Raw genomic sequence first — 13,569 nt, 5'->3', positions numbered from 1 at the left:
AGAATGATTATCACAACACCATGTTCCATACAGGGCATGCAATAAGACATTCACCACACACAACTTTGCAACTTCAATAACAGGAGCATCATAATAAAGAAGGCTAAGCTGATCTGCAATAGTTAGCGCAATATTCTTTTGATGGCCTTCCTACTACACTGTATGGATGAATTACCCAGGCCATGAATCTGTATATTTGTAGTGACAAATATTCCTGATTAAACTATACAGCTCAGTTTGATCTTTCTTCTGTGCAACTGTGCAAAAGATGCCAGGTACATTTCCTTTCTACTACCCCAGCTCATCTTTTAAGAATTAGCATTCCATTTGCACACAGACAGATCCACAATGCATGTGAATCCGAGGGGTTTTTTCTTCTTTGTAAAATAACTGACATCTGGAAGACAATTCAGGCTAGCAGCAGAGTCAGAAAGACCAATAACTTTCTTAAATTAAGAGCTCATTAAACTGAATTCATTGGGTTTGGTTTAAAAAAAAATCCATTTGAAAAGTCTTCACTAGATTTGGATAGGCAGAAGACCCAAGTTTTATCAAACGTTTGGAAAATTAAATTTTTAGTCAGTGCTGTGGTTTGTAAGTTCTTTTATCAGAATTTTATAACTGAGAAAGAAAACTGCATGAAGTTGCTATAAGCAGAGCAGTGAAGTTTCATCCAAGCAGGAGACATAGGACTTGATCCTGCTCCATTCAAGTCAATGGAAAAATTCCAGTAATATTGTAGCCTTCTAGAGGCCCCATTGTGCTAGGCACTGTGCAGACACATGTTAAGAAACAATCACTGGCCTGAACAGTTTACAATATTAACAGAGAGGCAAAGGGTCGGAGAAAGGCTGTTACAGTCATTGGGACCAGTCAGAGCTAGGCATAATCACATGAACTAAATAAATGTATTACGTAACTTTAAAACTATATCGTGAATGTTAAACTAGACATACGCCTGCCTATTCTCAGGAAGAGACAGAATCATACTAATTCCTACTATGAAGGAACAGATGGAGCTGCTGGGAGGTGGCAAATATATTTTAATGCTAAAATAAGTAATACACTGAGCCATTTCAAAAGGGCTAACAGTGAGTGTATGCCTCTTAGAAACCAGATTCTTTTAGTTGCTCTAAACCCATTGACAGGTTTCAGAGTAGCAGCCGGGTTAGTCTGTATCCGCAAAAAGAAAAGGAGTACTTGTGGCACCTTGGAGACTAACAAACATTGCGGTTTTAATACCTTGCTTTAATTCCCACCATGCCCATTACTAACCAATGTTTCAGAAGGCTGCAAACATATTATTTTTAAATAAAACTTAAGATGTAAAACTAATTCAAACTAAAAATATCCCGGGAAGCATTCTTTAAAAATAAGTCTCCGGAGCCAGAGGACAGAAGGTGGCAAGCACACTAATTCAGATCAGCAGATGGCAGGCTACTCCAAATCTGACAGCAAACAGCAAGTGGAGTCAGACTCGCTCCTACCGCAGCAGCAGATGGACCTGCGGCAAAGCTCTGCTTTAACTCAGTGCTGCCCCCAATGGCATGTGTATTATTTATTCTATTAAAGAGACAGGGAAACTGTTCCGTGTAGAATCACAGAAGTTAAAATAGGGGGAAAGCCTATTAGGGGATGGAAAAGGCCTATTAATTTTTCTGAGCAGAACAAAGTTTGAAGGGCAATTTTCACTGGGTACTTGCTCCTAATTGTTTTATGGATATTTGAAATAGACCACATTGTATAAACTATTTAAACAGCTATTAAAATATTTTAAAATGCCATTCTTCTGGACTGATCCCACAAACACATGTGTACACAAGTAACTTTGCTCACAGGCATGAGTGACAGATTGGGCTCAAATTGTAAGCTCTTTAGGGTAGAGGAAAAGTCTTTGTATCTTTTTGTACAGCAGATAGAACAATGGAGCATCAATCCTGATAGGGGCTTCTGCGAGCTACTGTAAATAATAAGCTTATCGGGTAGATCTGAACGCGTGCAGTTTCTCCCACCATAGTATAAGTGCCTAAACATGACAGCCCATGTGCATATAAGCACATCTGAAGGCACAGAATGGGAAGAGCATAATACTCTCTAGACACACTGAGGGTAAAACCCTGGACACACTGAAGTCAAAAGGACTTTTGCCATTGATTTCCATGGGGACATAATTTCACTCTGAGTCTGGTCATGTCATACAAATATAGAGCCATTAACAGATCAGGAAAGACTTCAGAAGACTATATGAATTGATTAAGAGTTCCAGTTTAAATTATCTAGCACACAAAATAAATAAGTTGGAATAGAAAAACATATCTGAAGAGGCAAGAGTTACTAGAACAATGGCTTTCCTGCCTCTTTGTCTTCTTATTTGGTTTAGGAGATGGACTGAATTGAAAATGTGCTCCGAACAGTCTATTTGATATTTGAAGCTGCCTGCACTAGTACTTGTGTGTTTGCATCGGGGGGGGGGGGGGGGGGGGGGGGAAGGTTAGTTGCCAATCAGTTGACAATTACTGAACTATAAATAAGATTTACTCTACAGTACTATATTTGGACAGCTATATTTAATTACCTTTCGACATATCACTGTTACAACATATATTAAATTTTAGCATGTTTTAAAGAGAAGGAGCAGGAGAATTGGATGGAAACATTGCAGAAATGAAATGCACGTACCTTTCTCTGTTAATAAAACGTTGGGGGGGAGGGGAAGAGGAGGTGTTTCAACTGTTCCATTACAAAGAGAAACTTTCTGAAGTTCATATTCTTTCCCATCAGTCACTTTGTGAAGTGTCTCAAACCATAAAGTGAAACCTCTAAAAACTCAAAAACTTCAATCCTCAAACTGCACTGCAGAATTTCACTCTTCTTCTGACACTCTCTTGTTACTTAAGGGCACCTTAGCTAGTGAAAGAATGAGCCTTTTCTCCAGACAAGCATTCAGAAGAGAACATTGACTCCGCTCATTCCTTGCAACTTTAGTGTGTGTATGTAACAACCCAAAATGTATCACAGAAAGCTTTTTGTTTATAGAACCATAACCTAGTGGAAGCATTTACCTGAAGATCTTTTATGTTAGCTTCTATTACTAGACTCTATTTGACACCATTTCTGTTACAGATTAGAATGTCAATGTAGCAATTAAGTGCTATTCTGGTAGCAGACGCTTAAGAAGCGCCCAAAGGCCCCTGGAATTCCAGTTCCTTCTCATCTATAAATGTCCAAGAGGTGATTAGATGTCAGCTCAGCTCCCCTGAGATGTTAGGACAAGTGGTAAACTTCATTCCAATCACTAAATTCTCTGACAGAGATGATTATTCCAAATTACAAAAGGATTTTTAAAAATTGCTAACATACTCCTCAAAAAAATTATACGTGCTTCCATCTTACCTGATGCAATCACTGTGCTGGCCCAGAGGGTGTTTTCTATGCTTAAGCTTTCATTCACTGGAGGGTCACTGTCTTCCTAGAACGGATACACAAACAGCATTCAAACGGCTTACTAGATGCATTCATGACACAGAGAGAGGCAAAGGAGGGAAAACATCCTAAGCTTATGAAAATCCTAAAATCTTAACCATCAGATCCTCCTGGTTGGGCTAGAAACACAGGCATTTCACAGTGGGATGAAAAGGTGGGGGCAGGGGAAGCCTACTATTGTGCCTTTTCCTGAACAGGCAGCCCCTCTCCAAGTTAGAAGAACGGTGGCTTGTTTCTTATAACTATTTGAAAGTGATTTGAAATCTTCAACTGAACTCTGATTCAGGAACCACGACATTGGGTATGTTTTTCCAACACGATCCACTCACTCATGCAAATGACTGACATTTATCTGTCTTTTACTGAAAGGTATCAGTGAAATTTCTCCTTTTGCAGTTTAAGCCTCTCAGAAATGCCTGGAAAGCTAAATAAATAATCTGAACCATGCCAGTAAATGACACAGAGTGATCAGTATGCTAGATTCAGTGTCCTTTTTTCAGAGATTAGGAGCATGCTTTATCTTTGCATTACAGTGTGCTGGGTGAATTAAGGCCTTTTTACGGCTAACATAAAATTGCTTCTCTATCTGGATAGTCCAAGGGGATCTACAAACCTCCCAGGCTCAGCAGCTGCCCAAGCTGCTCCCTATTCCATGAAAGTACTACCTCCTGTAAAGCCAATCAAGGGATCTCCTCAGCAGCTATAGCATGGTGAGATCACAGTTTATCACTTTAAAACAAACAAATGTTGGCAAGCAATTCAGAAAATGGCCTAAAAAGTCTCAGGGCTTTTACCAAGCTGCCCATGCTCCTTCAAGCAGGAGGGGAAGGGGGTCTTAAAAGTAAGGAATCCATATATAACATGCATTCATCACAATCCCCTTTCTCCAGGGAGCAGTGGAAGAAGTTTTGGGCCCAAACACCCATTGCATCTCTTTTCTCCATTTCCCCCACCCCCCCAGAGTAACAGACAGCTTAATTTTTTTAAAATGTTACATTCTCAGGGACCTAAGGCCAGAACAGACTATTGGAGGTGCACATGTATTAGGCCACATTAACTCTTACAGACTGCCACATTAACTCCCACCGACTGTCCCTGAGTGGGGAGAACCAACCAACCCAGAATAGGAGTTGATGGCCATTGGCTTATTTACCTAAAGTCTTCTGCCCCCACACAGCTCTGAATGGCAGAGATTTTTTCAGTCTTTGACCACTTGTGTGGTGGGCCAGCCTCTCTTCTGAACAGGTGAGCTTATTTTGCAGCACCATGTTGGACCCAAATGGCTACAACTAATTCCATCTGGATAAGACCCTTAATGCTGAGTGGCCTGCTGTCTTTTGTTTCTAAGACAAACTCTTAATGAATTATAAAGCTTTAGATTTTATTTAACACACGGATGCATATTATTTAGAAGAGAGAAGGATCCCTATTAACCTATTTGACTTTAGTATATTTGTATAGGGCAAAGCAACATTTCAGCATTTCTCGTGAAGCAATTTAAAGTCACTTCCAAGAACCAAAATACTATTCAAAAGGTCTGTGTGGCAAACGCTTATATACAATGCTTAAAACATATCAGCAGACTTACTCTGGTGAAGGTCCCCACAAAATTATGTATGTCAATATTGGGCTCTTCTGCATACACATAGGATCGGATTTGAAGAAGGTCCTAAAGAATAGACATGTTATGGCAGCAGTTAAAACACGATTATCCCACAATATATAAAGCCTTTAAGCCTCCAATTATTTTATGAATAACATTTCTTTAAGCAAATCAAAAAAAGACACTCAATGTACTCATACGGAAAATCTCTCAGCTGATGAAGACAGAGTAGAATCATTACAATAGCTTCACTAGAATGGTGTTGCCACAGGAAGAGTTGGCAAAACAGAGGCACACTCAGCTGACTTGTTTTGTTTCTTATAACACACAGAGTTCTGCAGGATTTGGGAAGACACATAGCATTCAATGGTTATATACTTAGTTCAAATGGCAAAGAGGAATAACCATGCTCTACCCTCCTTTTATGAAGGCAATCAATTGCTTAAGTGGCAGGAAAAGTTCCATTGTAAGGTCACATGATTTGTTCTCTTGTAGTACAGTAGAGCAGTGGCTCTCAAACTAGGAGTGCTGCTTGTTCAGGGAAAGCCCTTGGCAGGCTGGGCTGGTTCATTTACCTGCCATGTCTACAGGTTCAGCCGATCATGGCCAGTGGGAGCCGCGGTTTGCCACTCCAGGCCAATGGGGGCTGCGGGAAGGGCGGCCTGCACATCCCTCAGCACTTCCCGCAGCCCCCATTGGCCTGGAGCAGTGAACCGCGGCCAGTGGGAACCGTGATCGGCTGAACCTGTGGACGCGGCAAGTAAACAAACCAGCCTGGCCCACCAGGGGCTTTCCCTGAACAAGCGGCGCCCCTAGTTTGAGAACCACTGCAGTAGAGTTCAATAACAGAAAGGGGAGTATTTGAGAAAGCAGGAAGTGCACTGTCATCAAGGAAATGAACCTTTCTATAATAAATTACTGGTAGATGACTTTCATGTATACCATGCCCCATTTGATTGGCTCCTATTTCAAGGCAGTTCTTTGGATGCTAGCTCAGTAACTCTATTTAAGTTTTCCATAGGGATCCATCACTATAGTATCGAAACAATATTAACCTGTCTGTTGAAGTACCCAGTTGAATTCATGAAGTCTTCTGCTATTCTCTCTTCCCTGGCAAAAAGAAGTTCTAATTGTCATTCCTCTTCAGCTGCCAAATTTGCCTCAAAACTGCATAAGGCATGTTGAGATAAATACTTCATGCTGCAGAAGTGGTTACTGTACACCTTATGGGGTGTATTTTAACCACAGATCAATGGGTTACTAAGAGTACATTTCAAATAAGAAGTTAGGTGAATGCCATTCATACCCAAATCTCTCTCTTCCAACACCACTTTATTGTCTCTTGAACAAAACACAGTCTATATACCACTACTTGTACTTTAATTTGTCGGTTTCCTCCATTTTTCAAAATTCCAGAGCCCTAACCAGCTGTGAAGTGAGAACTGGAATAATAAAAATGACATTCAATCCTTCCCCCTCCACTCTTCCCCCCACAAATACAGAAAAAAAAAAACAACCAAACAAAATATCAAAAAACCATGATCTTGTGGAAGAATGGACTTTTTCCCCTCAGTACAAATATTGGCAGGAGGATCAAGTGTGCAAATAATTTTCAAAGTCTTCAATTCTGATTCCAAAATGGCAATTATTTTGCCTTCTGTGAAAGCCAGACAGAACACACATTTTTCGCTTTTGGCAGATTACGTACGATTACGTACACTTTCAATTGTTCATGACACACTGATAAACAGTTAATTCAAAAAAGTCTTTTACTAGGAAACTACTTACAGAAGCGGTGGGTAATCTCTGAGTGCAGGCAACTGGCAGCCGCAGCTTCCAGTCTGTCTCACCATCTAGCTGATCAGTCCGGAGGAAGCAAGATCCTGTGGATGTTCAACATTTGTTAATGGTCTTTTTAATTCGATTGTAAGTACATATATGGTTCATGGAATTAGTTCCTGAGATAGGACACATTTCTTCCTATGAAAACAACAGCTGATTAAGAGTAACCTTTACGAGAAATTTAAATGAAAAGTTTTTTGAGACTCCAGCTATTTAAATAAGCCGAGACTAAGGAAACAAACAAACAAACAAACCAACCAAACTTACTTGAAAGTTATATGAAGGGAACAAATCAAAGTAAAAAGAAAATAAATATAATTTTAAGAGGCTAAAACACATATAATAGCTAGTTAGAGACACTTGGATACAGTGCTGGATGACAGGTAAGGCATATACTACCTTATGTACGTAAAGGCTGTTTTGAGTTACAAATGCTATGAGACTGGCAACAATTTCAATGGACACAAAGAGAAACGAGTATGAATGTTTTAAAAGAATAGTGCTCCTGGCAACTGTTCATTTAATAAACCATATTACAGACACACAATGGGGGTCCCTAAGGCATGGAAGTCATGTTATTTTTGAGGAGTCAAGCACTCCTTTCCTTTTATACGACTGAATACAGCAAATCAGTGTACTCGATCTGTAAGACATAGTCAACCTATTTTCTAAGCCCCCTGATTAAACATTTACCCAAACTATCCTGCGTTTCAGCAGGACAAAGCTGAATGGCAATTCTAACCATATAGCTAATTCTCCATGTAATGAAAGCAATTGTGTGATTTCACTAACTATGACTCAACCTAAAGGTCAACTGTCTTTAATTTTCAAAAACCATCAGAATATAACAAAAAAAACACAAAATAGCCAATCCATCGAGTGTTTGCGGCCGTCTTCTTCCCTAACTCTAAAACTGTATCATTTGTGTTACATTTTCAAATGATTATTTTTTCCAAATAACCAGTGAAAGGTTAATGGTTATTTTCATAATTAGTTCCAGATGTTTACCATTCTTCTCTGACGTCCTCAGGAAGATCATGTCAGCAGGGACCCGCTGGTTCTGTTACAAAAAGAAAGGCTGTTACCGCGCGTAGCTGTATGCACATTCGTGTACCCTTGCATCCCGTGGCATAAAACTAAGGTTTTTTCAAAAATAATATTTAATTCTTTGTCCAGTTGGGGTTCAGGATTTATTTTATTTTGAATTCCAAAACAGGATCTCTTCCCTCTACCTGTGCTAGCTCACTGTAGAAATCCAAAGACAAAGGCATTAGGAGCCAGCTCCCAACAATTTCAATGGGAGCTGGCTCAGGCTCTAGGTTTTCAAAGAATTCATCCATTAGCTCTGGAGCCTCTCAAACAATCCAGCATTAGGAGCTTAAAGCCTGTACTGGTTTCCTTCCAAGAAGGCCTATGCTAGTTAAAAGACACAGGCATGTGCTTTTTTCTATACAGGTTCTGTTTACCCCTCATCTGTACAAGTTGTTTGTTATATTACTGCTGACAGACATCTGCAGAAACAGAAAGTGGAAGTCTGTGCAAACCATCCTCTGAACAAAGGGGCAAGTTGATACAGGGTCATCCGAGGTCATATAAAGCACATAGTTTTCTAGGTTTTCAATTACCAGTCAGCTACAGATACTTATAATATTGTGCAAGAGACTCTCCATCAAGCTTCATAGAGGGATAATGTATTTGAACATGCAATGTAGGTATCTGTTCAGGGCAAGTGGGTCTTCGTGTATCCAAACACTCAGTCACAAGCATTTGCACGTGCACATTTTGTTGATGCACTTGGATCAAGAATTTGGCCTACTACAGATTGTAGGACCATGTGGGGTTTTTATCTCGTCATACAGAGGTAAGTGGAAATCTCAGATCATAGGCTTCCACAGAGAAATTTGTTCCAATTTCTAGAAACTTACTGAGAATTATTTAATACAGTATAAAATTATGGAAAAGGGAATATTACTAGGAGAGATGATTAAAGATCATCACTAAAATTTTAGCCTTTGTAAAAAAACACTGACATGACAGATTTTAGTGAAATATTCATATTGATTGTGCGAGAAAAGTATTTTACAAACTAATCCTCCCACCCCCACATACACACAATTAATACAAATCCACACAAACCTTTTCAACAATGATAAGGTCCCCTACTTGGATACTAGAACTCTTCACCTTCACGGTTCCTGCAGAAGTGAAACAAACTTCAGTAAGTTACAACCTTTTCAGCAAAAGATACAGCATAAATACACACAGCTGAACAGGATCTTTAGCTAAAGGTCCATCAAAGCTATACTGGAAACTGTTTGGGAATACTTTAAAATTTGTTATTTTGGAGGTGGCCAATAACAATTCTATAACATACAGAGCTGGCCCATACTACTTCTACCTGATGCTTTAGTTAAAGTGATAGAGGCCTATGCTTTGGTGTTGGAGATCCGAGGTTCAATCCCCAGTGATGACCCAGCAGGGTGAAGTCATTCCATTATTTTTATAGTGCTTAGCATCAATGAGTTTAAAAATGCTTTCAAAACTTGTTAGGCAGACTGTGGTGTAACAATGAGAATGTAACAAGGAGCTATGAATTTCCGGTGTTTCTTTTCAGCAACGTCGGTGGAAAATGAAGGCTTACATCTTCAATATAATACCTGACCACAATAATTTAAACAGATACGTCAACCTTAACTCACGGTTAATTTCCTTTTTGTATTACAACCTTATAGATGGCCCACTTCTACAGTCATTCCTTTATGTCAACGAGAGCTTTGTCTGAATAAACATGGTAAGATATGCCCCCTCACAAGAACGTGTAAACATTTATTCCCTTGCAGTTTTCAAGCATTTTTACCGGTCATTTTAAACCAGAGAATTAATTTAACAATTGGCTAGTAATTTTAAATCATTAGCCAGTTCTAGATTTGGCTTCTCATGGTGACTCGTGATTTATTATCAGTTAATTTGAACTCTGCTTTATGTGGCTGCCTGCTATACTCAACAAAAGCCTCTTTAATCTGTTGTGGTTTGAGTAGAAGGGGGGAGACTCGTGGGAGTTCATGCCAGGCAGAACCCCAGCATGGACAACAGTCCTACTGTAATTTGCAATTCATTGGCTAACAGGCCAGCTACCAGCTCAGAAAGGGGGTGAAAAAAAACAGGAGGGGAAATTAGCACAAAGCACAAAGGTCACTAGGATTTTACTACTGGCAGTCCCTTCATTAGCATCCCTCTCAGGATATGCTTCAGTGTTTCTGCTCCAAATTAACAATGAAAGCCATTCTAAGCTCCTGGGCAGCCTGCTGCTTTGGTGATACACTGTGTCCTGAACAACATGCCTCATCACTGCTGCTAATAAACACAGACTTCCTTACCTGCTTTAATTATTACTACAAATTATAAGCAGTCAAGGTCCATTTACAAATATCTTGTAGGTCTTCACAGATCTTGAGCTTTGGCTCATGAGAATTTAGTGAACTAAGATAAACAAAATGACTATTGGGCTACTGAATCCATAGCTAGCAGGGCAGGCAGCATACCAAGGGATTAGAGTCCATTACCTTCCATGGAGAGGCTTAAAGGGAATGCAGCACTTCAAAACCATCACTTATAGCCCCTGTCTGTATGTCCTATACAACACAATACATTATGACACTAAAATGGCCTGGCAGGTTACATCTCTTTCCTCCTCACATTGTCATTCATGGAATAATAGAGAACACTGCTGAATATTCTACTGTACAGGGAAAGAAGCCCTAAGCACTCCTTCCTCGTAGCCACAGAGGTTCCCAAACCATGGTGCACAGAGCACTGAGTGGGGTATGTGGAAAACTGGGTGGTCAGAGTGTGCTGGCCCCTCATTTCCAGCTTCTAAATTTAACTCCAAGTCATTTAAAATACTTGACATACTCTCCTAGCATCACTTTTCCATGTGAGCCACAGGGATGTTAGGCAATCATGAGTATGAGGGGAAATGGTCTGTGGCATTGCAAATGGAGAGGAAGTGTTAATGAGACAGGCTGAATTAAAATACGGTTCACACTAGAAAAAGTTTGAAACCCCCTGGACATCACCACCTTGTAACTTCCATTACATGCATAAAAAGCTTTACAGACCCTCATACATCAGCGTCTGGGAAATTACAATAAATCTGCTACAAGTAAATACACCTTGGTCATTATTCATGGTCTCATCCCATAAGCATCTCAATGTTGGCACTTTTAAGGAAAAAAGGGACAGATGACAGAAATATCTTTCTAACCGATCTGCACTCTCTAAAGAAGCCTGTTGCGTGAGATACACCCCCTCCCTTTTAACTAGCAAAGCTAATTTTCTTTACTAACCAAATTCATGGCCTCTCATGGATGACATCTTATGGGAAACACCGTATGTCACACTAAGAAGACAGGACCAGATGTTTCCTTTCAGTCAGGACTCCCATAAAGCAATTTACTAAAATTAGATTTTATTTTAATCTTGGGAATTCTATAGTTTTTTGGGGTTTTTTTTTTTTGTTTTTTTAAATCAGCTACTGAATACTGGAATTTGCTTATGCACATTTGAGATAGCCAATAACACAAATGCTTCAATATCATTCTCAGTATTTTTCTACTAATGTAAAGGATAAGAAGATAAAATACGGACACTTTTATAAATGCATGAAACAGTACTGTTCTTTGACAAGCAGCAATGTACATTTTTAAAACAATTCAGATTTAACAAGGATTAACTAAAAATACTTCAAATGTTATGTTTTCAGGCCTCCATTTTCTGAAGTTCCTTAAAATGCTTAAACACAAAATTCAGATCATAAAATTCTGCTCCATTAAGTTACATGAGGGTGGTGTTTTCTTTACATGGTATTGGTTTCATTCTTAAAGCGTGAGACAGGACTTGTTCCATTTTCCTGAAACAAAGGAATGTGTATGCCCCTTCTTGTATACAAAAACAAATATCATTCCCTCAAGTTCCTTGATATTAGCTTTTGATGTGCCCTGAAACATGCTATTTGTGTCTGACAAAAGACAGAAAACGTGCATTCTAGTGTGGAAATGTTTCACTCCATCACGCAGCTATGGGTTTTTGAATTTCCACCAGATCCTCAGTGTGATAAACTCACCATTATGCAGATTATTTAAAACGTCAAACATACCAGCAAGAGGAAATGTCTCTTTCTACCATATAAGGGCCTCTATGGAGATTTTATGTGGGATTTCCACAGCCTTTATCACAGCAGAGATCAAAACACTCTTCATTCGGAATTAAAAGTTGAAGCCAAATGTTTATGAAAACAAGTCAAATGCACCCTAGAATCAGAAATAGTTTGTTTTGAGCCATTCCATTAAGCTTTTGTCTTATACAGCCTAACACTATATAAACTGTGGAGCACGGCAGAGAGGGGTTGGGAAAATATTGTTTTTATATGGCTGGTAATTGCCAGTGATCTGTATCTTAAGGAGCACCCCCTCGGTAGGAGTTCTTTTCACATTTCTTACTATTTGTGTAGTTTCTCTATTATGCTCTGTTGCCCAAGGAAGGGAAAAAAAAGTGAGAGAAAACAAGAACAATCCTGGAATTGTAAGCAAAGACCTAGCTCTCTCTCAAGCAGAAACTCAGCCTGCAGATTTTAAAACAAAAGTGGTCCTGTAGGTTTTGAAATGTGACTGTTGACCATTACAATCCAAACAACTGTCCTGTAAAACATTACTTAAACTTTCTAGAAGTTTGCTGATTTTTAACTAAAATATTTATGGGCTTAAAGAAGTAACAGCAGCAACCCATTAAAAAAAGGCAAAATAGGCTCAGTAATAATTTCTCTTTTACGCAGAATAAAGGATACAGCCCTCTATAGTACGGAAATTATTAATTTTTATTATTAATTATTATTATACCAGTACTGGAGTTTGGCTACTATATTCCAAATAAGAAATGATCCAAAGAGGATTCTCCCTTTTTCGCTATCAAGAAAGCAGCTTATTGAATCTTAAAGATGTTATCCAAAAGGATGCATTAGAAAATTGGTGAACAGGAGCAAAACTGCAAGTCACAAATAACTGCAAAATACCGAAGCTGTTGCAGTATGGCATGCTGGCGAGTTCATGTTTGACTGGTGAAATTAGTTGTGTTTGGAAGCGCATTAATAAGAGACTGTTCAAGTGAACAGAAAATCCAGATCTCTGTAGAGAAGGAACTGGCAGGAATTCAAAGCAGGAGAAAGATGCACAGAGGAAGATAAGATGATGCCAATTCAGGGAAGCACCTAGGCTTCTTTTTAAATCCATCCCTATTCAGGAAAGCACATAAGCACATGCTTACGTCTCACCGACGAAGGTCATGTCCACACTGCCACTTATGTCCGCAAAGCTTATGTTGCTCAGTGGGTGAAAAAAACCCACACCCCTGAGCAACACAAGTTTCGCCTGCATAAGTGGTAGCGTGCACAGCGCTATGTCGGTGGGAGAGCTTCTCCCACTGACACAGCTACCATTGCTCGTTGGTTCAATTATGTCGACAGGAGAGCTCTCTCCCATCAGCAAAGAGCAGCTACACGAGAGATCTGACAGTGGTGCGGCTGCGTCGGTACAGCTCTGCTGCTTTAATGGCTCATGTGTTGACATAGAGTTAAGCATGAACTTAAG

General features: G+C 39.5%; 1 protein-coding gene across 3 annotated transcripts in view; it reads right to left on the bottom strand.

Moving 5' to 3' along the window:
• The window catches only part of ATP9A (ATPase phospholipid transporting 9A (putative)), a 107,120-nt gene that overhangs the window by 47,570 nt on the left and 45,981 nt on the right, over positions 1-13,569 (bottom strand). For all 3 annotated transcript variants that reach the window (XM_043527037.1, XM_037915924.2, XM_043527038.1), the window contains exons 5-9: positions 9,065-9,123; positions 7,937-7,988; positions 6,875-6,969; positions 5,072-5,152; positions 3,394-3,469 (exon numbers count right to left, since the gene is read on the bottom strand). In XM_043527037.1, the coding sequence (XP_043382972.1) occupies positions 3,394-3,469; positions 5,072-5,152; positions 6,875-6,969; positions 7,937-7,988; positions 9,065-9,123 (363 nt within the window). The remainder of the gene's footprint in view (positions 1-3,393; positions 3,470-5,071; positions 5,153-6,874; positions 6,970-7,936; positions 7,989-9,064; positions 9,124-13,569) is intronic.

Source organism: Chelonia mydas, chromosome 13 (genome assembly GCF_015237465.2).
Source record: "Chelonia mydas isolate rCheMyd1 chromosome 13, rCheMyd1.pri.v2, whole genome shotgun sequence".
NCBI lineage: Eukaryota > Metazoa > Chordata > Testudines > Cheloniidae > Chelonia > Chelonia mydas.
This window is presented reverse-complemented; position numbering and strand designations above follow the sequence as displayed.